This window comes from Trachurus japonicus, unplaced genomic scaffold (assembly GCF_045865225.1).
Source record: "Trachurus japonicus isolate A0001 unplaced genomic scaffold, Traja_1.0 AP030513.1".
Taxonomy (NCBI): domain Eukaryota; kingdom Metazoa; phylum Chordata; class Actinopteri; order Carangiformes; family Carangidae; genus Trachurus; species Trachurus japonicus.
Window position 1 is genome coordinate 24,771 of NW_028220646.1, and position 25,512 is coordinate 50,282.

Sequence of the window (25,512 nt, forward strand, 5' to 3'; positions counted from 1 at the left end):
GTTTGGAATTCTTTTAACCAGTCACAATCGATGCGGTCGGCGCCGTAGCAATGGTGCGCAAAATATTGCCGGTTGGAAACTGGATTTGGGTCTGTGGTGTAACGACAGTTGGCAACCGTTGATGGATATTTCTTCTTCTGTTCAGTTCAAGACACAGATGTATAATAGATCCATGGTTCGGTTCCTGTTGTTGTTTGTTGATGTTTCCCGTTACTGGGCGGACTGTGAATGTTGCAGCACGGAGGCGGGAATTCCGCCGGGTGGCTCGTTCCGACCGATCAGAGGCTAATCACAGCAACGCGCTTCCGTCAGGCCAGACTACCTGATAATATACACGCTATCTAACAAAAAAAGGAAAAACTGTCTCGATCATCACTCTGTCCAGCAGTGCTCTTTTTTTTTTAAAGTAGCCCACTGCTAATAAGTAATGTTTATAATGTCTTTTTTTCGCAGTAGCAGCGCAACAGGTGGGGTGGCACTCTCCTCCGACCATACGTAAGTAAATATTCTAGATTACTTCTGTAACTTCTCCGCCCTCTCCGCCCTCTGAACACAGAGTGAAAAACAACAACAAAAAAGTTAGTTCCAACACATTGAAGACACATTGTTCAGATGTTTGTTTGGACTAGTGGTAAAGATGTACGAGAGAAGCTGTGTAATGTAATAACACAGTCAATTCAAATCTTTACCAATAGAAGGAGTTTCTCTCCACACCTGTAACTGTGCATTGGGGGTAGCGCACTGATATTTTGGCATTTTCATCATCCCCATGGTAGCAAAGCCACACAGCCAAACTTATTCAATGTTGAACAGGCGGCCTTGGTCAGTGAGGACCAAGCTCAAAGTGGCCGAATACGGAGACTAGTAATGTAATTAATAATACTTTCACTGCTACACAGAGAGCTGTTGCCCCCTGGAAAAATCATAAACAAAAAGGAAGCATCTGTTCTTAAAGGACACATTTACGAGCGCCTGTCTTTTCGTTCTTATTTTAAATTTTTCGTGAAAGACGCAGAATAAGATATACTACAATAATCTGATGCCTAGGATGTTTGTTCTCTTGTTGAAAGATAGGTGATTTGAATTAAGCCGGTGCATATTCTCATTTGTCCAGGTCATAGTATTTCAATGGAGGTGAAATCGAAAGCAACTGGACTTAGTTATTTGTCTAGGATTAGAGGTGAAACGTCTTCCTAGACAAATAACTAAGTCCAGTTGCTTTCTGAAGCAAAAGCTGGACCATGTAGGAGTGCATAACCATCTGATAGCTTGGCTCCTGGACCTCCTCACTAACAGGCCACAGTTTTTGAGGACAAAAGGCTGTGTGTCTGATACGGTGGTCTGCAGCACGGGGGCGCCACAGGGGACAGTTCTGGCTCCTCTCCTCTCTACCACCTACACGGCTGATTTCACTTACAATACACCAAGCTGCCACATACAAAAGTTCTCGGATGACTCTGCCATCGTTGGTCTCATCAACAGCGAGGATGAAAAAGAATACAGAGAACTGAACCAGAACTTTCTGACCTGCTGCCAGCGGAACCACCTACTGATCAACGCTGGAAAAACGAAAGAGCTGGTAGTGGACTTTCGCTGGCGAAAAGGCCCCCCCCCCCTCACCTGTGAACATCCAGGGAACAGACATTGAGATAGTGGACTCATACAAGTACCTGGGTGTTCACCTTAACAAGAAGCTGGACTGGGCTGTTAACACACAGGCACTGTATAGGAAGGGCCAAAGCAGACTCCACTTGCTCCGGAGACTGAGGTCCTTTGGGGTCCAGGAAGCCCCCTTGAGGACTTTTTATGACTCTGTGGTTGCATCTGCCATCCTATATGGTGCTGCATGCTGGAGCAGCGGCATCACAGCAGCAGAGAGACAGAAGCTGAACAAGCTGGTAAAGAAAGCCAGCTCTGTCCTTGGCTGCAGCCTCGATCCCGTGGAGGTGGTGGAGGCCAGGAGGATGACGATGAAGTTGTCATCAGTCATGGACAATGCCTCCCACCCCCTACATGGAACCGTTAGAGCCCTGGAAATGACAGTTGATGACTGTTGACTGTGTACTGTATTGTAACGGTTGGGCAACTGCCATTTTTTGTTGCTGTGTGCTGTGTTGGTATGGGTAACGTAGTATGTTGTTTAATGTGTACTGTATCAGTACAGGTGATTGATTGATTGATTGATTGATTGATTGATGTATATTTTATGCTGCTGTGTACTGTAGCAGTACGGGTTACTGATCGCTCGATTTTTATTGTTTGTTTGTTTGATTGTTTTTATTGTCAAACTGCGGACCACCTGTGAAGCCCACAACGAATTTCCCTACGGGGACAATTAAAGTATATTGAATTGAATTGAATTGAAAGCTCCATCAGTGACAGGCTTCTGCACCTGCGCTGTTCAACTGAGAGGTATCACAGGTCCTTTCTCCCCTCTGCTGTCAGACTCTTAAACAAGGCCTGCTCTCAGTAAAACCAGACCAGGAAAAAAAAACCCATCACTATGTGCAATAATAATCCCCCCTCCCCCCATCCACGATTGCACTTTGATACTTTTTTTAGCCATATATATTTTTTTATATTTCTTTTAATGTCTTAGTTGGCCTATATTTATAAATGTCTATACCTATATTTTTTTTTACCAGTCCACCACAGTGTGCATGGCATGTGTGAGTGTGTTTGTATGTACTGCTGCTGTAACTTTCCCCGTCATGGGATGAATAAAGGCATACTTTACTGTACTTTACAGTAATCAAGTGTGGCATATTATTTTATGCTGTGTAAACAAAGATTTTTATATGACAACTACTTTTCACGACACCCAGAGTGCTTTAAAATAAACACCTGCAAACTGCTCACCTTTTGGCTATTGTGACCTTCTTTTATGTCAACCAGGGTAGTACAAGTGAATGAAGAGGGTTTTAGCATCGTATGATGTTACTTTTTTCAATACCCCAGAGTTTGTAGGTCTGATTCATTCATACTTCATTCACACCGGTGGTGGCAAGCTACGTCTTTAGCCACAGCAGGAAAAGAACCTCTGAAATTTGGTCAATATCATGTAGTAGTAATTTCTCCTTGCCTGTGTAATTTTGTGTTGTTTGTGTCCTCATAGTAACACACGAGAGAACTGCTGGTCAATGCGAATTGGCCTGATGCGAACGCATCAAATGCTCTACAAGTCCCAGGAAGGTAAAACACCAATGTGTTTTTAATATTTAAAAATTAAGTGAGCATGTATTTTTTTTTTTTTATGAATTTCATTTTTTTAAAATTTATTATTCTACCTGTATGTTCAATTTGTTTTGACAATATGGTGTTCTTGGACTAAAACACAATCCAAAAGAGTAATCAATAAAAAAGTAATTGTGACTATTTAGCGACATTTCAAAACATGGAACATTTATAGCAGTAAGCAAATGTCCGTCATACACTGTATAAAGTAGCTGCTACCCACAAAGAAATAAATGTATTAAAGCAGGATAGGACAGTAATGGTCATGTGACTCATGATCAAGGCTTTTTTTGAAAATAAAATTTTATTCTACAAATATAAAGTATATCATAATTACATTAATTGTCAATAGTTAAACGTTTTCTATTACTATTTTAATTTGTTTTTGTTTGTTGTTTTAATTTATTGCATTTTTCTTTTTAGCCGATGAGGTAAAGGTTCACCAAGTCGGAAGGAACCTGAGCGAAAGTGGCTTTCGCCAGTTCATAAGGGATCACTACCCTGTGCTGCAGAACAAGGACTTTCAGTTCTGCAAAGTCAACAGGCACAGGGTAGTGATCCCTTTAACAGAGTCCACACCGAGGCTGATACGCCAAAGCAGAGTCTTGGGGCGCTCAGCCTTATATGTGCGTCCTATGGTGAGCAAATATTTTTCTCTAAGACCAACGTCAGTAGTTCAAATGTATTTTTTATCTGTTCTATTAATTATGTCTGTGTAATTCATAGACTGACTTACAAAGCGACAGCAGCAGTGACGAAATTGACATGGTAAGTTAACAATGTAAAAAATAAATAAAAAGAATTAAATAAGGTTTTCTGCACTTGGAAAACATTACACTGGGAAAAAAACTCTAAAACACTACTTTTCTAATGTCTCCTGATTAGTCACCTGCAAGGCATGAGGAGGAGGAGGAGGAGGAGGAAGACCATGAAGAGGAGGAGGAGGAGGAGGAGGAGGAGGAGGAGGTTGAAGAGCTCGTGGGGGGGGACCAGGAGGTGGAGGAGGTGGAAGATGTTGTGGAGGAAGAACATGACGAGGAGGAGGTGGAGGAGGTCATGGAGGAGGAGGTTGAAGAGCTCGTGGGGGGGGACCAGGAGGTGGAGGAGGTGGAAGATGTTGTGGAGGAAGAACATGACGAGGAGGAGGTGGAGGAGGTCATGGAGGAGGAGGTTGAAGAGCTCGTGGAGGGGGACCAGGAGGTGGAGGAGGTGGAAGATGTTGTGGAGGAAGAACATGACGAGGAGGAGGTGGAGGAGGTCATGGAGGAGGAGGTTGAAGAGCTCGTGGAGGGGGACCAGGAGGTGGAGGAGGTGGGTAGCAGTCGAGGAAATTAATAAAGAAACACAAGTAACTTTAGATGATTAATATGTATACTGTAATGGACAGTAAAGGCCAAATAAATGACTACATAGTACTTTATGAATATGATTTATGTTCCTACACCCTTGTACAAGGCCAGTTCAGTCTTTTTAAACAGCCAAAAGCATTAACAGTCATTTGCCATAATTTTATAATGTACCCTATTGGTCATCTAAAAGTGACTTTTATAATTAATCATGACATTAAAATACTAAATTTGAAAATATAAAGAACTTCCATGGTATGGCACCAAAAAACTTAATGATGTGTTGAATGATATCATTACTATAATCGACTATGGTCTGCCACAGCATCAATTTCATGATTATTTTTAACTCCCCTGAAATCAATATTTTTGCAGGAATCAATAAGAGATGTCCTGACCACACTTGTGGCCCGTGTGGATCAGGAGGAGGTGCCACCGAGAGCTAACCGGATAAATGTTGTCCGGTCTGATATAGTTGAAAGTGCCTTCAGGGCCTTCACAAGGAAGGCCTTTTGTCCAGAGAGGAGGCTGGACGTTGTGTTCGTGGACTCCTTGGGCCAGGGTGAGGGTTCTGTTGATAATGGCGGGCCAACGAGGGAATTCCTCACCCTCCTCGTGAAGGCACTTGTCACCAGCAGATTTTTCGTCGGACCGGCAACATCGAAAAGTCTGCAGCTGGACTCTGTGGGTGTGTAAATGACCAGTCACCATTTTAATTTACACTTACACATAGAAAGTGTGAGTTACATCATTAAAAATAAAAAGAAATGGTCAGAAATCATGCAAATTTACATTTACAGGTGTTAATTATAAACATCAAAGCAATTAAAGAAATTATGAAATAGTTCTACCAAATGATGTTTATAAAATTTAATTACTTATAAATTAACACAAAAGTGCAGCCACCTACACCAAAGATTTTAAATAACACGGACGTATAACAAATAAGTTATTTTAAACAAGAAATAATAGTTCACATATGCAGTACATTCTGTCTACAGTTGTGTACTTTCTTTGCCTAAACTCTGCTAACGTGAAATTTCAAATGTCTTTAATATTTCAAGGACTTAGTAGGGGCACCTACGCCGTCATAGGACGGATACTGTCAGTGTGTGTGGTCCACGGAGGAGTGGGGCCACACATTCTGTCTGTCAGACTGATGGCCCAGCTGACAGGGGAAACTCCACCCCCTGTACAGTTGGAGGAAGTGGAGGACAGTGAGCTGAGGGACCAGCTCCAAAAGGCAAGTTTTCAAGTTCGGCAATCAATATTCAAAAGTGGGATTACTGTGTAAATAATTCAGAAAGACCAAATACATGCAGGTTAGGTTAATTGGAGAGTCTAAATTGCCCATAGGTGTGAATGAGAATGTGAATGGTTGTCTGTCTATATACGTATGTTAGCCCTGCAATAGACGGTGACCTGTCCAGGGTGAACCCCGTCTCTTGCCCGAAGTTAGCTGAGATAGGCTCCAGCTTACCCGTGACCCTAGTGCAGGAAAAACGGTATAGAAAATGAATGAATAATTCAGAAGGACAGATCTGCGTCATTCAAGATGAACATATTACACATTTTAAGAGCAAATATTTTTCCTAGCTTTCATTTTTGGCTGAGAATTATTATCAAATGTTAAAAAGCAAAAACAAAACAAGAAATTGACACAGCTTTTTTGAAAATATAATCAGCTACACCAATTCCTCAATTTACAATTATATTGTAACATGTCTCCTGCCTCAGAGATGTCTGCTATGCTGTTGTTTTTAACTCTTGTAGTATTAAACTGAACATGGAACTTAGACAGTATTTATCTGTTCAAGAAATAATTTTAATTGAATTTCAGATTAAACAAGCCACCAGTAAGGCGGAGGTCCAGGAAGCGGTGGCGGAGGCCTCCACCAGCCTGTCACTGTTGGGGTCACTTGGAGTGATCCGGACCCTCAGTGACAGAGATGAGATCATGTCATCTTCACTGATGTACTACCTGGAGGCTAGGCTGGATGCACCACTAAGGCAGTAAGTCTTTTGAATGTTTAATTTTTAATTAGAGAATATATGATATTTATGGTGATTTTTCGCTTCTGTGTGTAAACATGCAATAGTAGTAGTAGTAGTAGTAGTTTATTTGTCCCCGTAGGGAAATTGAGTTGCAGCAGATCACACTCTTGACATTTCATCTAAAAAAAAAAAACAGCACAGTACAACTTTCACACATAGATTTACACATAGACATAGATTAACACTCATCAATAAGTGAGCAAATTACGCATTTCTTTAGTGAAAATGTTTCAAGCCAACCAACAAGAATGGCACAATGATTTGAGGGGGGAAATAAACAGGTATACATTTACATTCTCAGTTAGTAATCGAAAAACTTCAAATGTCACTCATTATCTCCTCACCCTCATGTGGACTAAGGGCTGGGAGAAGTTTCAGAGTCCTCCGTGGCTTCTCTGAGTTACAGTGGGTCTCCGTGCAGCACTGCATGTCCATATGACGGTTGAGAACGGAGCGTTTCGGTTCACTCACTGCTTTGCCTGTGTCTGTGCAAATCGCGTGAGATTTGAGACTGAGACACTGGGAGCTTCCGCTACAAACAAGCTTAAAATATAGACTTATTAATTTTTTTTCGGAACAATTTCTCATGTCGGGGCTTCAATACAAGAGGGACATTACATACAACAAGCACTATGGAGGTATTTGGTGTGTCTTTTTGGACGAAGAAAAGTGAGCTCCGTTTGCAACCGAGCCCCGCTGTAACTCAGAGAAGCCACGGAGGAATCTGAAACTTCCCCCAGCCCTTTGTCCACATGAGGGTGAGTAGATAATGAGTGACATTTGAATTTTGGGTGAACTATCCCTTTATTAATGGATTTTATGTTATTTCTTTTCAAGGCTTCGGGAGGGCTTGGAGACTCTGGGTGTCCTGCAGGCACTCAGGGAGAAGCCTGCCTTACGGGAGCTTTTTTGTGGAGGTCCCCCTGCTCCGCTGACAGCAGAGCAAGTGTCGTCACTATTCAAGGTCAATTACAGCATACCAGGAAGCTCCCGGCGCATCAAAGAGGAGAGGGCTGTCGGTCACTGGAGAGACTGGTTAATTGACCTTGAAGGTATGCACACTGTGATGACTTGAAAGAAATGGGGAAGTGATCTTCACAATTAAACCTTTAAAACAATGCTTAACAAATTATTAGGAATACATCAGAGAAAAAAAGAAGTAATTGTTACTGCATTATTTACAATAATTTCTTTTTGTCATGCACAAAAATCCATGAGCTGTTGTTGACAGTATACATAGGCTTACCATAAAGCCTTGAAATTCTTCAAATGTTTTTGATGTTGAAGAAGTCGCAGGTCCCTTAAAAATAGGCAATAAGAGACATCGGTAATTAAAATTACTTAAAACCATACCTTGCCCAAGATATTTTGTGAATATTTTTTTCATATTTAATTTTTACCTTGCAGACCCTAAAAAATGCATTTCCACATCATAACAAGTTTAGTTAGCATATACAGTATATATGGTCCAAAATTTTTCTTGAAGGGTCATTTTTCAATTAAATGTACTTACTCCACAGGCATTGTTCATGTCTCTTCAGCGAGCAGTGTACTTCGTTACCATAATTGTTACTGGATAGGAATTTATTTCAGAAGCAAACATTGATTTCGGCTCTAAACGGAATATTTTGGGCATGTCAGTTGGATCAATCATCATCACACTTCATCTTAGTTTAAATAATACAATACACATGGCCGAAAGGGAAAGCGGGAGAAGCAAAAGCTTATCTAGTCCCGCCCCTGTTACCCACAGAATACATTATTTTCATCATACTATTTTTCTTGTGACATTTTCACATAACATGTTACAACAGTAGGTAGTAATACAGAGCTGAAGTTTAGCTCTAGACAGTCAAAACAGACTACGTGTGTGTGTGTGCACGTGTCCATATTGGTCCATCATGAGTGAACAACGGTCTCGTCTTGTTGACTGGCATGTCACAAAGTCACAAAGTGGTCCAATCGACAGACATCAATTTCAATGATTTGATTATTTGCATAAGCAAACTATTGTTGTAACTCCATTAATACCTACCTTTTCAGTGTTCACTATTTCCATTAACATTTAAGATAGCAACACCCTCAATCAATATGAGTCAATATGATACTGGGAGCATCAGACAAAACACCAGTATCTGAACACAATCGTAATCATGTTCCTTAATTTGATTGAAGGGGTGGTTTTTACACTTAGACACTTACAGATTTATTTGGAGATATTGTATTTTTTGTGGATAGTAAAAACACAAAAAAATAACTGTAATCTTGTCTTTTAAATTACTCACCTTTTATATTGCAGGTGGAGATGCAGTCCTAGAACAGGAGGGACTAGAACCGGTGCAGGTCACCATGGACAGGCTCCTGATGTTTGCCACTGGGGCAGATAAAATCCCTCCTCTGGGGTTCAGTGTTGTCCCCACTCTGGGGTTTTTACACGAATCCCATTTGAATGAGAGGAGGAGGTTCCCGGAGGCGAACACGTGTGCCCTCATCCTAAGGCTCCCACTACACAACTCCTATGAGGACTTCAGTGACTGCATGATTTCAGGCATCGTGCAGTCACCGCAGTTTGGAAATGCATAACTGTAAACATCAGTTTACACGTTAAATGCTGTCCTCAATATATCATAGAGTTTATTATTATTATTATTATTATTATTATTATTATTATTATTATTATTATTATTATTATTATTATTATTATTATTATATTATCTCCTGTGACTGTATAAGGGTTGTGTTTGCTGTGAGTGGCCCCAGGGAAAAGCATCTTAGCTGGGGAGGAATGCAGGCATAGGGGCCCCTGTGTAGGCCGGGCACCAGGAGCACACTGGGTGCTGTTATGTCAGCTGGGTGCAATGAGACAGAAGTACAGTATGCTGTAGGGAAACCATTTAATAGTAGCACACCATCCACCGCATGCAACCAGCATGCAGGAGCACACTCCATGCACCTGCATGGCAGTAAACAACATGATGCAGTCTAATATCCAGTGCTTTAATAATAAGCATCCCTTTTCATCTTCATCCAAAACACTTGGATAAAGTTACATAACAAGTCTTTATGACTGTGAACTTCCTGCCATGCCCTGACTCACCCCCCGACAAGGTGACTGAGAGGCAGGAGAGCATTCCTGGTGGCTAGGGAAGTTCAAGCTGTGTGTCTGGGACTCAGCGCTTCGCTGTAGGGGGTCTTCCTTCCAGGCTAATCATTGACTGTTTACAGTTACCGGTACAACCCAATTCCAGTCCTGCTAGTGGGAACTGGGTTACTCAGTAGTCAGGACATACTCTGAAATTAGGGAAATTTAAGGAAAAAGAAAGATTCTCTCAGTTTTGCTCTCAGTATTTTTATATATAAAATGTAAACAGGTGGAAATGGCTTTTTATTGTGTGGTAACTACATTTAGATGCTTTCACACAGGAGCAACATGAGCAAGAAGAGTGGAATACAGTCCCCGTCTCAGTTTTCTGCTTTCATAATATCAGCCTCTTATCCCTACAGTCTTCAGAGAATACAAACAAGGATCTGATTGGTCCTGAATCCACTGGTATGTTAACATCTGGTGGGTAGAAAAATGTCAGGGCCTTGACCAAATGTCCCAGGTGCTGTTCACAGTCAAAGGAAATTCACAGAGCACACTGAGGTTTACCACTTTGTCTGTTTAACATATGTAAATCAAACACATCTAAATCAAATGACTTTAGAAGAGAATGAATTTCAATGCACAGTGTACAACTGTGGAAAGGGAAATGTGTGTTAAAGGGGATACACGTAGGTATTTTGCTGAGATGTCTCACTTGACTAATTTACACGCAGGAAAGAGCAGGGTTAAGGCTCTATTTGGGAAGTCGTGGTAGGGTCATTGTGAATTGCATATTTTCTGAATGGGATTACACGAGGGAATCCATCGAATGTTTTAATTAGAAAATGGCATGTGTGTTTTGTTCTGTCCCTCAGGTATTTTACATTTTTATGAAAGTGGAATAGTCGCACTTTGTTCTGGTGCTTTTCAAACAGTTAGCCCTGACTACTGACTTTAAACATACACCGATAATTAAAGGGGATGAGCCTACTCATATGACTATAGGGATTATGGTAGGAGAATTTGCCAAAATGTTGAACCATCCCCTTAAATGGGAAATTCCTGAAATTCAGTGCCTTGCTTTCTTTATTTTTATTTTTATGTTTAAGTTTTCTATTATGGTACTGGATGTAAATAAACTCTGTAGAAGTAATTTTGTTTGTTTGTTTATTATACGGATCTGCCACAGCTATTCTTCCTGGGGTCCAACAGTATCAGATATACATTCAATAATACAAAAACAGAGACACTGTACAAAGAAAAACAAAAATTAAAAACAAAGAAAATACAAAAACATAATATTGGGAGTTTTTCCTCAGTTGATGTGAGGGTATAACGGCAGCGGATATTGTTATGATGCTATAAATAAATGAACTTGCCTTGCCTAATGACATTATTTTCAACTCAAAACATTGCATGGAATATTGTATTTATTATTTCATTTTAAATCCTCCAGTAATACAACAAACTGAACAAAATACCATTCACATGGTGACTACAATGTGCTCAACAGCGCCGCCTGCAGGCGGAGGAGACAGAGTAGTCTGTGTGAGGAGCGAGCAGAGCAGAACACCTGGGGGCAGAAGGATCATGCTGATCTGTGGTGGTGGTTAGTGGTACTGACAGTAAACTCACTCACTCATAAAAGACGTGCCAACCAGTGTGGTAAAAGAACCTCGGCTTCGTGGTGTAGCGGTTAGCGTCGTGGCTTCTGTTACAGGCAACCTGGGTTCGAAATCAGGTCAGGGGTAGTTTCCTTACAATACTAGGCTACTTCTTTTTTTTTTTTTTTTTTACATCCCACATCCATTATAAATGCTCTGTCTTTTTCATTAGGCCTGTGTTAATCTGAAAACAGTAGGATTGAATAAAATTATGTTGTTTTTAAGAAATCTTGTAAGACATTGTTTTACTGTTTAATTTTCATTGAATATAAGAAAGTAGGGATAAGTAGTCAACTAGTATAAAATAACATGACGCCGTGGACTGGTCTTCCTCCTGTCCTCTCCAATTTTTTCAGTCACCAGCCGCCACTGTTCCCTATTTACATATAGCCTATAGGGGTGTTTGTAGGGAAAAAAACAAAACAATAAACTCAACTTAATGTCTGTGTGAAAGAAAATGAAAATAATTTTAATTTTTTAAAAACATAATTGGATATATATTTGAAGCAATTTGCACCTTGTGGCTGAACGTATAGACTCAATTCAATCAAAGACGATAAGTATCTTTGGTTCAAATGACACTCAATTTTTTTCTCATTAACTTTATTGCTGACACTGAAACACAAACAATTCAACAGCGCCATCAAGCGTTTAAAGATCGCAGTACATTAGAGTCACGACGGCGTAGGTGAGGCGACGTACTTATCAACACGAAGGTGAGGCGGCGTAGGTGAGGCGACGTACTTATCAACACGTAGGTGAGGCGACGTACTTGTCAACACGTAGGTGAGGCGACGTAGTTCAGACGTCAATTCCACACGACAGTCTCCTTTGGCTGGGTAACCGTGGCACTATCCACTCGCCATAGGGTAACCGTGGCACTATCCACCCCTCATACGCGTGACACAGTTTGCGCACGTCGTTTCCGCGTACGCGTGAGCGCCTGACAAAAATGTTCAATCAGCTTCACGCGAGCGTGAATGCGTGCGTTCGCTGAAAAACGCATGAATGTTCAGGGATGCAAACGGGTCAGGACCAAAAAAGAGAGGAATTGTCTGGCGTGGAGGGGGGGGGGCTCACCATTAACAAATGATTACATTACAATATCATGGAAAAGTCAATTTCCAGTAGTTCAACCCCAACCAAGTATTGAGTGCATATAGATGGACATAGTTTTCAGAAGGACAACATTTCTATATTAAAAATGCTTAAAAAATTAAAAAAAACATCCTTTGCAATATCTCAGTTTTGGAGATACTGAATTTTAGGTCTTCACTGAATGTTAGTCATAATTATTACTATTAAAATAAACTGAATTGTTTCATTCAGTGTGTAATGGACATATAGGTCTATATACAGTAATGTGTTAGTTTCACTTTAACTGAACACATTCTACATCGCGGAGGCGACGTCTTCAGGGCTTCCTTCACCTCTGAAACGGGGCAGAGCTCCGTGGAAACACCTGCCTGACACAGCAACGTAGGGAACCGTGCATGTCCGCGGTGCACAGCTCCACGGACACGCACGGGGGGAAAAACGGCGGCGCCGTCGCACCGACTGCACGCGGATACGCGCCGCTTTAATGAGCGTGCATGTCGCGCGTCAACATTGGAGGTCGGCTGTTATCAGCATAATCAGAGACCATGAATGATTTCGCCTCAGTTTCACGTGATTGTCACTGTCAGCCTGTTAGAAAAACATTTTACTGACCCCAGCTGAGACGCTGAGACCCCCCCCCCCCCTCCCAAAAACAAAAACTCTTCGGATCTGAACGATTCACACAAGTCACCTAATTGGTCATGAAAAAAGCTAGTTTCGCTTTTCGGCGCGCTGTTTGCATCCCTGAATGTTACACGTGGTCACTACGCGTAGTGTGATTACCGGCGTGCAGCAGTCATCACACGTGAACGTGCGCGTGAACGGGGGGCCATTATAAGTCAATGAGGAAACTACATTACATGTCAGGCGCTGTCTGCTGCACAGGCGTCAAAGCACGCGGGTGTGACACGTCCAGTTGATAGGTGCGCACGTAATATGACACGATTGTACCGGCATAGTGTGTGTGTGTGTGTGTGTGTGTGTGTGTGTGTGTGTGTGTGTGTGTGTGTGTGTGTGTGTGTGTGTGTGTGTGTGTGTGACAGTAACATCTCGGCAGACGACATGCTCTACACGGAGACGGACCTGGAGGACAGCATGGAGAAGATCGAGACCATCAACTTCCACGAGGTGAAGGAAGTGGCCGGCATCAAGTTCTGGTGTTACCACGCCGGACACGTGCTGGGCGCCGCCATGTTCATGATCGAGATCGCCGGCGTCAAGGTAACGGACGCTCACCGCCACTCACATGACTCAGCTGTTCAACCCTCTGTTGGTGTTTTGTTTTTTGCTTTTTTACTTTATTTTGCAAATAAATCGATGTACAAACCAATAAGGCAAATAGTAAACTTGTAAATATAAATAAATACAAAACATAAGATATAAGAGCATGAAATAAAATAAACAAACATCAAATAAACAAGACAAAGAAAAGAAAGTATGTACACGTAAAGTAAATAAATTAGAAAAATTTAACATTTCAATCAATAATCGATGTGACCAGATCAATAAACTGAGTCTGACAAACAGGAAATCAGAAGTAAGGCTTCTAAAACATGCAGCATCCCTTCAAAATAAAAGCATGGAAATACAAATCCTTTTAAAAAAAGAAACTGTTTTTAACACCGTGTTGTCCTGCACTTTATCGTCATCATGTCTAAATGGAAGCGCATATTGATAAGTAATTTCATCAACTCACAAAAAATATTTCCCAGAATGCACCTCTTCACCTAAACTTCATTATCACATAATATCACATTATGTAAATTATAAACATATGAATCGCAGTGATTCACTCTCTCTGCTGCGACAAAGAACAGATGTTATTATGATTTATTTATCTTAGTTGGAGCAGAAACAGTGAAGATTAAAACGCAGCTGTGTTTTGATTAAAAAGTGATTGATTGAAAATCCTAATCAATAATCACAGACTTCAGGCTCCAGAGTCAATTTCTCTTCATTTGATGAGCAAAATAAACTGTTTAAAGACGTCGCCTCGGGCTTTAAGTTGAAGGATGGTTTTATAATTTTAACATTTTGTTGAATAATCCCAATTAATAATAAACAAATGTATACTTTTAGATCATTTTATTCATTTGTATGTTGTGTTAATCCTATATATGCTGGTGTTGATGTATAATTAATTCAAATATCATGACAAGGAGAGTTTGAAGGTGATCCGTGACTAAATCTGAAGTTAATTCCCATCTACTGATTACCTTGTTTTAACCAGTCAACAGGCCTCCTGAGGTGTGTGTATATTAACCTACACCTGAAATACACAGCATCATAAAATATGCATGCACTTAAACTTTTATATGAAATAACAGGGTATCCACGGGGTCTTAAAAAGTCTAAAATTTGAAAATCTAAATTTTAGGCCTTAAAATGTCTTAAATTTGTTGAATTATTGTGTTCAAGTCTTAAATCATTTTAGACAGGTCTTAAATTTTCTTATGCCCACCATGGACGAGCATTTCACTCGCATTTGCCCCTAAAAAAAAATACATGTGTGAACCAGGAAAATCACAAAAAGAAAGAGCACAACCTGCGATTGGTCAAAAACTACAAATCCCACAATTCTCTGGCCTCAACAATAACAGTAGTTAGTGTAAGTAAGGGAGAGTGGAGCTGTCGGTGAAAAGAGGAAACAACGCCACGTCTGGTCCTGTTCTATGTTGTTCGTTCACACCGTCACCGTTTATTCGTTACGTCCGCGGTGTAAAAGGCCGTAACGCAAAGACGTGATTAGGCGCGAGACGCAATTAGGCGCGCGACGCGGTAGACGCGACTTTTTTTTTTTGCGACGCAATACACGCGATTCTTTTTGGGCGACGGGACCTTCGCGTCTTCGTCTATTTCATCAGGAACGCTTTTTTTTCGCTCGAGTTGTGACGCGCGACCAAACGCGAGATACGCGGTTTATCGCTCTTTTTGACTCGTGTCAAAAAAAAATTCAAAAATTTCAAAAATTCAAAAATTGGGAAGACCCTAAGGGGCTTCCCACCAAACACGATGGTTTGGTGGGAAGACCCACACCAAACACGAGGAACGCTTTTTTTTCGCTCGAGTTGTGACGCGCGACCAAACGCGAGATACGCGGTTTATCGCTCTTTTTGACTCGTGTCAAAAAAAAATTCACGAGCCCGCCAACAACTTTTTTTTTTTTTCAAAGCAGGTTCAACTGGACTTAGTTATTTGTCTAGGAAGACGTTTCACCTCTCATCCAAGAGGCTTCATCAGTTCATGTAGCATCTGACCAGGCTGGGACTGGTCCAACTAACTGGTCTGGAGACTCAGTATAAGTCCAGTTGCTTTCGATTTAACCTCCTTTGAAATACTATGACCTGGACAAATGAGAATATGCACAGGCCTACAACAACATTTCTGCTCTCATCAACCATGGTTGAGGTCACAACGCTGCGCTGTAGCTGCTCTGGAAGTCCGAGACACTGAGGCCAAACGCCGCCGTCGCTTCTGATCCATGTCGGCGAGTTCCGGGCTGATGAGCTACAGAGACTTTAGAGTCAAAGGAGCAGTGCGTCGCTGTGTCGGACTGTTTGGATTTAATGAAGAAGCTGCACAGAGTCAGGTGAGCAGAAGCTGCCCCCCCCCCCCCCCCCCCCTCACCGTGGAGCCGCTGCTGTCTCACAGCCGCCACCGACCCCTAGAATAAAACACCACCGACCCCTAGCGTGACGCACAGTGTTATGAGACACATTATGCATCCCAACTGTCTTTTTTTTTAGAGGATTTTTTTTTTTTAACCAAGAATGCGAAAAATCATGATCCAGGGGCCAAAATTCGAAACAAATATATTTTTAATCATAATTCTCATTATTCTCCTGATGTCGGTTTAATGTAAACAGATTGCGCTGATACGCGAGAGTAATGTGACAGCGGGGCAGTGCTGCAGCTGCTGTGCTGTGATGGACCTGATCAGACTGGTGGTGGTCCACAGTGAATCAGTCCCAGATCCTCCACCGTCAGCAGATCCCCCGAAAGCCCCCGCAAATAATACATCGACAAGAAGTTAAGTGGCAAGTTGCACCTTTTCGTCGGCTTATTATTTGCGGATTTTTTTTTTTATAGCCTATATAACGTCACTGCAACATGCGGCTCTCAGTGCTTGTCGGTGTTGTGTCTATAAATTGTGAAATAACTTTTCCTCAATAGAAATATGAGACGTGGTCGATATGTTTCATTCATCCATGTTTTGGCAGACAATACAAATAACCAATGATAATGAGATTTCCACCGCGTCGAACCAATCATGTGGCTGGAATAGAGCCAGTCAACAGTAACATGTGCATTTGTTTGGGTTGCTGCAGATGTGCACATCAGCTGACACCGCCAGAGAGAGACACATAACAGCCGCTTCAAGGAGACTAGCGGACTTTTTTTTTTTTTAATAGCCTCTTCATTCATCTTGGGCGGGGGGCGGTGCGCCGTCTTATAATGTTACAGAAAACCCTGCATTATGTTTTTTACAACTCGTGTTCCTACACTATAGAGACAACTTGCTGTTGGCTCTATATTTCAAGAAACTTGTTTTCTGTTTAAAAGGCACAATTCACCCATCTTTTAACCGGGTAGTTACGTCTCCAGTCTGTCGAGCGGGCGAGCGCACAGCTGATGTGCTTCCATTCCCACAGACGCACGGATTCAGTGTGGACAGAGAGTATGGGATTATATCACTGACATAAATAACGCACGCGCAATGAGACTCGCGCGCGAGCAAATGAGATCCGAGCGCGCGGAAATCAAACACCCCCGCGCGCATTTCCTCCCCCCGAGCACTTTTCCAAGCACTCGCGAGCAATTTTGTATCCTGCATCTCTGCCCCCTGGAGCAATATTGTAGCCTGCAAGGAGAAAAACAGCTCGCGCGCGCGCAGAGTCCGCTCGCAGTACTTTCCCCTGCTCGCGCGCACGCAGACTGCTCGCGCTCGAAACTCTCCTCTCCTCGCGCAGAAAACTGTCCCCTGCTCGCGCGCGAGTGATTATTTTTAGGGGGCGGTTTTTGTCAGTAGGGGGGCGGGCCTGAGGGCATACCAATCACCGTTGTATCCCCCAATATAATTGGTTGGGTGTATTGGCCAATTGGACAGCAGGGTACGGCAACATTACTAGGACAAACGGGACAAACCACACAGCCCTGAAGGCCTGAATGACATGTGATTTTATGTCTTGACTTCAAACTTGAAAGGAGCTGGCTTAAGTTCAGGAAGTGGCGGAGTTGTGCATATAGATTGCAGCAAATAATAAAATAAAATAAAAATAATTAAAAAAATAATAAGAAGGCCGTGGTTCCGATCCGACCAGAGGTTATCAATGTTTTAGATCTAAACTCAGCACATCCGGACAGTGTTGTTCGGCCTGACCATCGAAAGCTCTGTGGCCGGAGCAACACATTTATTTAGAAATGTAATCAATAGTTAACTTCAATGAATGTGTGCTCCAGATCCCTCTATTACTCTTTTAAACAGTAAACATTAGTTGACTATATTATTATTTTTTTCCATCTTCGCTGAGCATAAGATTTGTTCAGAATTAAATAAAAGCCTCTCCCATATAGACACCTGTCCCAAATATAGCAGCTGGAGAAATAGCCTACTATATTGACACACACCTGCTTCCATCCCATCTATTTTTTTAAATAATTTTTGGTAACACTACATAATATGACCCGCTTCTTACTGTGTACTTACCGTTCTATTACTTTACACCAGTTCCACAGGCGCAGGCTATTCATTCTCTCTCAAATGCACATCTATGGAAGTCTTGTATTGTCATCCCAGGACAAAACACAAACAATACATAATGTAATAATATACATATCTTTAAATGCAATAATGAGTCATTCAGAGATTTATAAAATGTTTTCATTACTGAATTACACAGAAACCACACAGCAGGTGCTATTCTCTCCTCCATACTTTGTGAGTACAGTAATGTAATTAATTACTGTTTAGGTAGAGCCTACAGTAATTTCCCTGGAAGTACAGCCTAACAATGGGGAACCAGTCTGGATTATGAAATTAGCATTGCTCTCTGGTCCTTGGTGTGTATTTTGGCACTCAGATGTTTACCTCTAGAACAAAGTTACTTCAATGCTTCACAAGATAACATCATCTGAATATAATACAAAGACGAACAAAGTGTTATAAACTGTTGAATTCAGTTTTAATCCTTTATTGTGATCTTTTTCACTGGAGTGTGGCACTCAATGATGGAGACTGAAGAATGGATGGGCTCCTCTGGATAAAAGGGTGATCTTGATCCAGCTGCTCGGGTCAAGGCAGAGATCAGGGTCATGGGTGGCTCGCCATCTCCCTCGTCAGGTAGGCCTACCGTTTCCATGGGATCTCAAAAACCTCATCTGTGTAGAAACAGAGCTATTGCTATTGTGTATCACATACGTACAGTAAATATATCACTGTAACACAAAGTGAGAAGATTAATCACTTTTAACCGTGCAGTTTCTCTCATCATGGAATAGCCTACTTTATCCAGTTTTTACCTTTCACATCATGAATCATTAGCCTTTTAAACCATAACTTGTAATTTTTAAGCATATTAATCAGTTACAAATTATACGTACTTTTTCTTAAACTATTGAGTGAATGTTTTAACCATTTATTTAACATCTTCAATGTAGGTATAAATACAAAATCAATGCTATTACCACACTGTTTCACAACTGTAGGCTGCACCAGTACACACACTGTTAACGTTACTCTTGACTGATTTCATAGTAAAGTTAGGTAATGGAGCTAATGTGTACAGTACTAACACAAATACAAACGGATACAATCTCAAAGCAGAACAACCGCAACACTTTACAGATCCCGGTTAGCCTGGTGCAGGGGAAAACACTATCATCTTTAGCACAAGCTAACATCGCTAGCTGCATTAGCATAGCTACGTAACTCACCAAGACGTTTATAAACGCGCTGAAACTGCCGTCGGTTCATCCCTCTCGTCTCCGCTGAGTGTTTGTTCTCTGTTTATATCATATCACATCGTAGACATTGCATAATTTCCCTCATTTCTCCACTTCGTCTCCTCCTGTCGTCCCTGTGGCGGTGTCAACAAGCTCCGTCCTCGCTGTGAGGTGGGACTTTCTACCTTCTCAACAGGCAACCAATGGCAAGTGAGCTGCTTCTGGTCTGACCAATGACAGATGGTCAAAGGTGAGTGACTGTGATTGACAACTAAGTTCATCCTATTTGATTCTAACCTGTCTAATTACGCTGCTATTATTGATCACATAAGTTGTCAATCACAGTCACTCACCTTTGACCATCTGTCATTGGTCAGACCAGAAGCTGCTCACTTGCCATTGGTTGCCTGTTGAGAAGGTAGAAAGTCCCACCTCACAGCGAGGACGGAGCTTGTTGACACCGCCACAGGGACGACAGGAGGAGACGAAGTGGAGAAATGAGGGAAATTATGCAATGTCTACGATGTGATATGATATAAACAGAGAACAAACACTCAGCGGAGACGAGAGGGATGAACCGACGGCAGTTTCAGCGCGTTTATAAACGTCTTGGTGAGTTACGTAGCTATGCTAATGCAGCTAGCGATGTTAGCTTGTGCTAAAGATGATAGTGTTTTCCCCTGCACCAGGCTAACCGGGATCTGTAAAGTGTTGCGGTTGTTCTGCTTTGAGATTGTATCCGTTTGTATTTGTGTTAGTACTGTACATTAGCTCCATTACCTAACTTTACTATTGGTTATGAATGTTATTAATGATGAAATCAGTCAAGAGTAACGTTAACAGTGTGTGTACTGGTGCAGCCTACAGTTGTGAAACAGTGTGGTAATAGCATTGATTTTGTATTTATACCTACATTGAAGATGTTAAATAAATGGTTAAAACATTCACTCAATAGTTTAAGAAAAAGTACGTATAATTTGTAACTGATTAATATGCTTAAAAATTACAAGTTATGGTTTAAAAGGCTAATGATTCATGATGTGAAAGGTAAAAACTGGATAAAGTAGGCTATTCCATGATGAGAGAAACTACACGGTTAAAAGTGATTAATCTTCTCACTTTGTGTTACAGTGATATATTTACTGTACGTATGTGATACACAATAGCAATAGCTCTGTTTCTACACAGATGAGGTTTTTGAGATCCCATGGAAACGGTAGGCCTACCTGACGAGGGAGATGGCGAGCCACCCATGACCCTGATCTCTGCCTTGACCCGAGCAGCTGGATCAAGATCACCCTTTTATCCAGAGGAGCCCATCCATTCTTCAGTCTCCATCATTGAGTGCCACACTCCAGTGAAAAAGATCACAATAAAGGATTAAAACTGAATTCAACAGTTTATAACACTTTGTTCGTCTTTGTATTATATTCAGATGATGTTATCTTGTGAAGCATTGAAGTAACTTTGTTCTAGAGGTAAACATCTGAGTGCCAAAATACACACCAAGGACCAGAGAGCAATGCTAATTTCATAATCCAGACTGGTTCCCCATTGTTAGGCTGTACTTCCAGGGAAATTACTGTAGGCTCTACCTAAACAGTAATTAATTACATTACTGTACTCACAAAGTATGGAGGAGAGAATAGCACCTGCTGTGTGGTTTCTGTGTAATTCAGTAATGAAAACATTTTATAAATCTCTGAATGACTCATTATTGCATTTAAAGATATGTATATTATTACATCATGTATTGTTTGTGTTTCATCCTGGGATGACAATACAAGACTTCCATAGATGTGCATTTGAGAGAGAATGAATAGCCTGCGCCTGTGGAACTGGTGTAAAGTAATAGAACGGTAAGTACACAGTAAGAAGCGGGTCATATTATGTAGTGTTACCAAAAATTATTTAAAAAAATAGATGGGATGGAAGCAGATGTGTGTCAATATAGTAGGCTATTTCTCCAGCTGCTATATTTGGGACAGGTGTCTATATGGGAGAGGCTTTTATTTAATTCTGAACAAATCATGCTCAGCGAAGATGGAAAAAAATAATAATATAGTCAACTAATGTTTACTGTTTAAAAGAGTAATAGAGGGATCTGGAGCACACATTCATTGAAGTTAACTATTGATTACATTTCTAAATAAATGTGTTGCTCCGGCCACAGAGCTTTCGATGGTCAGGCCGAACAACACTGTCCGGACGTGCTGAGTTTAGATCTAAAACATTAATAACCTCTGGTCGGATCGGAACCACGGCCTTCTTATTATTTTTTTAATTATTTTTATTTTATTTTATTATTTGCTGCAGTCTATATGCACAACTCCGCCACTTCCTGAACTTAAGCCAGCTCCTTTCAAGTTTGAAGTCAAGACATAAAATCACATGTCATTCAGGCCTTCAGGGCTGTGTGGTTTGTCCCGTTTGTCCTAGTAATGTTGCCGTACCCTGCTGTCCAATTGGCCAATACACCCAACCAATTATATTGGGGGATACAACGGTGATTGGTATGCCCTCAGGCCCGCCCCCCTACTGACAAAAAACGCCCCCTAAAAATAATCACTCGCGCGCGAGCAGGGGACAGTTTTCTGCGCGAGGAGAGGAGAGTTTCGAGCGTGAGCAGTCTGCGTGCGCGCGAGCAGGGGAAAGTACTGCGAGCGGACTCTGCGCGCGCGCGAGCTGTTTTTCTCCTTGCAGGCTACAATATTGCTCCAGGGGGCAGAGATGCAGGATACAAAATTGCTCGCGAGTGCTTGGAAAAGTGCTCGGGGGGAGGAAATGCGCGCGGGGGTGTTTGATTTCCGCGCGCTCGGATCTCATTTGCTCGCGCGCGAGTCTCATTGCGCGTGCGTTATTTATGTCAGTGATATAATCCCATAATAGAGCGTCAGATGTGACGCGATTGTCGGACGCTCGTTCGCGTCGCATCCAGTTAGGACACGGTGTGAGCAGCCACATCCACTGCGCTCTGGATCAGCTGATCGGTGCTCAGGTGACGTTAGATCTTCACTTTTTTAAACTCATACAAAGTGCAGCCAAACAGCAGGCTGAAGAGAGAGGACCAGCAGCAGCAGCAGCAGCTCTGACAGCTCCTCTGTGGCGCTGCAGACAGGCTGCAGGTGAGCTGGCCTGAGAGCAGAGTGCCGTCTCTTTTTTTTTTTTTTTTTTTTAGCAGCCTTTGTTACAGGTGATAGGCTACATGTCCATGTGCATGTGCATGAGAACTGATTTTGAATCGAAGAGACACCCAAATATTCACATCCTTCAGTCCAGGCTTTTGAAAAGAGAGTAGCCTATAAAATCAGCTTCATGTAGCAGTTTACTTTAAAATGGTTCGAATATATTGCTGCTGAATAAATCTGAAACATGTGATGTGCATTTTTTTGGGGGAAATATGGCTTCTGATATAATAGTCTGTAGACATCATCATCATTCAACGTTTTCACATGGTCTGGTGTTAATAAAGCAAACTAAAAATCGCAAAAAGAAAATCAAGAATCGGTTGAATCGAAAATCGATTTTGAATCGAATCGTGACCCTAAAAGTCGGAATCGAATCGTGAGCCACCCAAAGATTCACATCCCTAGTACAGAGACCTGCCACAGTGTCATGGTGCATTAATATAAACTTCAACCTCAGAGCTGTCAGTCCTCAGACTGTCCTGACTGTCCCTGAACATCACACAGGGATGCAAACAGCGCGCCGAAAAGCGAAACTCGCTTTTTTCATGACCAATTGACCCTTCGCCAACTCCTCCCACAAACGGCTATTGTCCAATCCTACGTTAGCAACCGTAACTACAGGCCTGGCAAGCTTTCAGCAGTGAGTCATTACGTTTGCTTTTGTGGACACATTTTGAGACTAGGACGAAAAACATTTGTTTGTAGAGAAGGATGTTGTTGCTGCTGCTGCTACTACGGCGGCGGCGGCGGCGGCAGAAGCAATATAGAGATGTTCAGATATGAGCGGACTTTTTTTTTCGACTTGAGCAAGTGTAGATATGGGGAAAACCATATGTTCACCTCCGAAATGACAGCTGTACTTTTAGGGCTTTTACCTGGGCTTTTAGGCGAGGGATCCTCCAGGCAGGGACTGCTTTCACTGACTGATACAGCGGTGGGAGAAAACAAAACAGCAGCGAAAACTGTATGTGGTTCACAATCGCCCAAAAACTTAGAGTTTGACAACGTTTCATGACCAGTGAGATGACCTAAGTCTTGGTGGGTTGATAGACGGTAAAATTACCGGTCCTTACTGCTGCTCTGTACATTGTCCAGTCGTGTCGTTGAACAGATGTTTTATCCTCCTGCGCGAGTCACGTCACTGAAAACTATGAATGCTCTTTGTGATTTCTTCTCTCTATTATCTCAGAACAGTTTATCCAGAAATTTGCTGATATTTCCTTTGAAATCGATACCAAATACTGCCAGGAGCATGGCTGGGAGTGAAAGCTTGCCCGGCGTAGCAACAGTAACCAAGGGGGCGGGGCTTACGCGAAGGGTCAATTAGGTGACTTGTGTGAATCGTTCAGATCCGAAGAGTTTTTGTTTTGAGGGGGGGGGGGTCTCAGCGTCTCAGCTGGGGTCAGTAAAATGTTTTTCTAACAGGCTGACAGTGACAATCACGTGAGGCGAACTCATTCATGGTCTCTGATTATACTGATAACAGCCGACCTCCAATGTAGACGCGCGACATGCACGCACGTTACCCAAAGCGGTGACGCCGTTTTTTCCCCCCGTGCACGTCCGCGGCGCACAGCTCCACGGACGTGCACGGTTCCCTACGTTGCTGTGTCAGGCAGGTGTTTCCACGGAGCTCTGCCCCGTTTCAGAGGTGAAGGAAGCCCTAAGTGGAAAGACGTCGCCTCCGCCATGTAGAATGTGTTCAATTAAAGTGAAACTAACACATTATATAGGCCTATATGTCCATTACACACTGAATGAAACATCCCATGTCTTTATTTCTTCAGTTTATTTTAATAGTAATAATTATGACTAACATTCAGTGAAGACCTAAAAATCAGTATCTCCAAAATTGAAATATTGCAATGGTTTTTATTTTTTTAAAGCATTTTTAATATAGAAATGTTGGCCTTCTGAAAACTGTCCATCTATATGCACTCAATACTTGGTTGGGGTTGAACTACTGGAAATTGACTTTTCTGTGATATTGTTAATGGTGAGCCCCCCCCCGCCAGACAATTCCTCTCTTTTTTGGTCCTGACCCGTTTGCATCCCTGTATATGTGTGTGTGTGTGTGTGTGTGTGTGTGTGTGTGTGTGTGTGTGTGTGTGTGTGTGTGTGTGTGTGTAGTTGTTGTACACAGGAGACTTCTCCCGTCAGGAGGACAGACACTTGATGGCGGCGGAGATCCCCAGCGTCAAACCAGACATCCTCATCACCGTGAGTGGAGCCGTTCAACCTGTTCAATCTTTATTTAAACACAGAGCACAGACACTTAACATTGAACCTGTGTGTGTGTGTGTGTGTGTGTGTTTGTTGTGTGTGTGTGTGTCAGGAGTCGACCTACGGGACTCACATCCACGAGAAGCGGGAGGAGAGAGAGGCTCGGTTCTGCAACACGGTCCACGACATCGTCAACAGAGAAGGTCGATGTCTGATCCCCGTGTTCGCTCTGGGCCGAGCGCAGGAGCTGCTGCTCATCCTCGGTGAGACCACGGCAACAACGACGCCATGACGACACACGGCGACCTAAGAGTGGCGCTTTCCCTTCAGCTGAGGGAAAAATAAATTCAGGCTTCAAGTTTTATTTACAAGATTAAACTAAGGGACGTGTTTCTGTCTATGGATCACACAGAAACATTTTAATTCACCATACACACTCGTTAAAGCCCCAGTGTGTAACTTATTTGGCTTTTTATTAGCAAAAATCAAATATTACTTTCATAAATACGTATTTCACTGAAGTCGAATCACACCCGCATACAAATGAAAGCTTTCTCGTACCTTAGAATGAGTTGTTACAAGTCGTTACAAATACATGAGTGGGCGACGCCCCGAACCGAGGCGGCCATGTTGCATCGTGACCGTAGGTAACCACGGAAACTCAGCGGAGCTGTCGG

The 25,512-nt window shown here is 42.1% G+C and overlaps 1 protein-coding gene across 1 annotated transcript in view; it reads left to right on the forward strand.

Annotated features, from left to right (window-relative positions):
• Positions 1–4,290: 4,290 nt before the first annotated feature.
• LOC146960277 (cleavage and polyadenylation specificity factor subunit 3-like) overlaps positions 4,291–25,512 on the forward strand; it is a 32,704-nt gene continuing 11,482 nt past the window's right edge. Inside the window, exons 1-7 of the mRNA XM_085772469.1 lie at positions 4,291–4,545; positions 5,004–5,142; positions 5,645–5,823; positions 6,421–6,593; positions 13,526–13,703; positions 24,743–24,832; positions 24,948–25,098. Of these exons, the coding sequence (XP_085628595.1) occupies positions 4,291–4,545; positions 5,004–5,142; positions 5,645–5,823; positions 6,421–6,593; positions 13,526–13,703; positions 24,743–24,832; positions 24,948–25,098 (1,165 nt within the window). The remainder of the gene's footprint in view (positions 4,546–5,003; positions 5,143–5,644; positions 5,824–6,420; positions 6,594–13,525; positions 13,704–24,742; positions 24,833–24,947; positions 25,099–25,512) is intronic.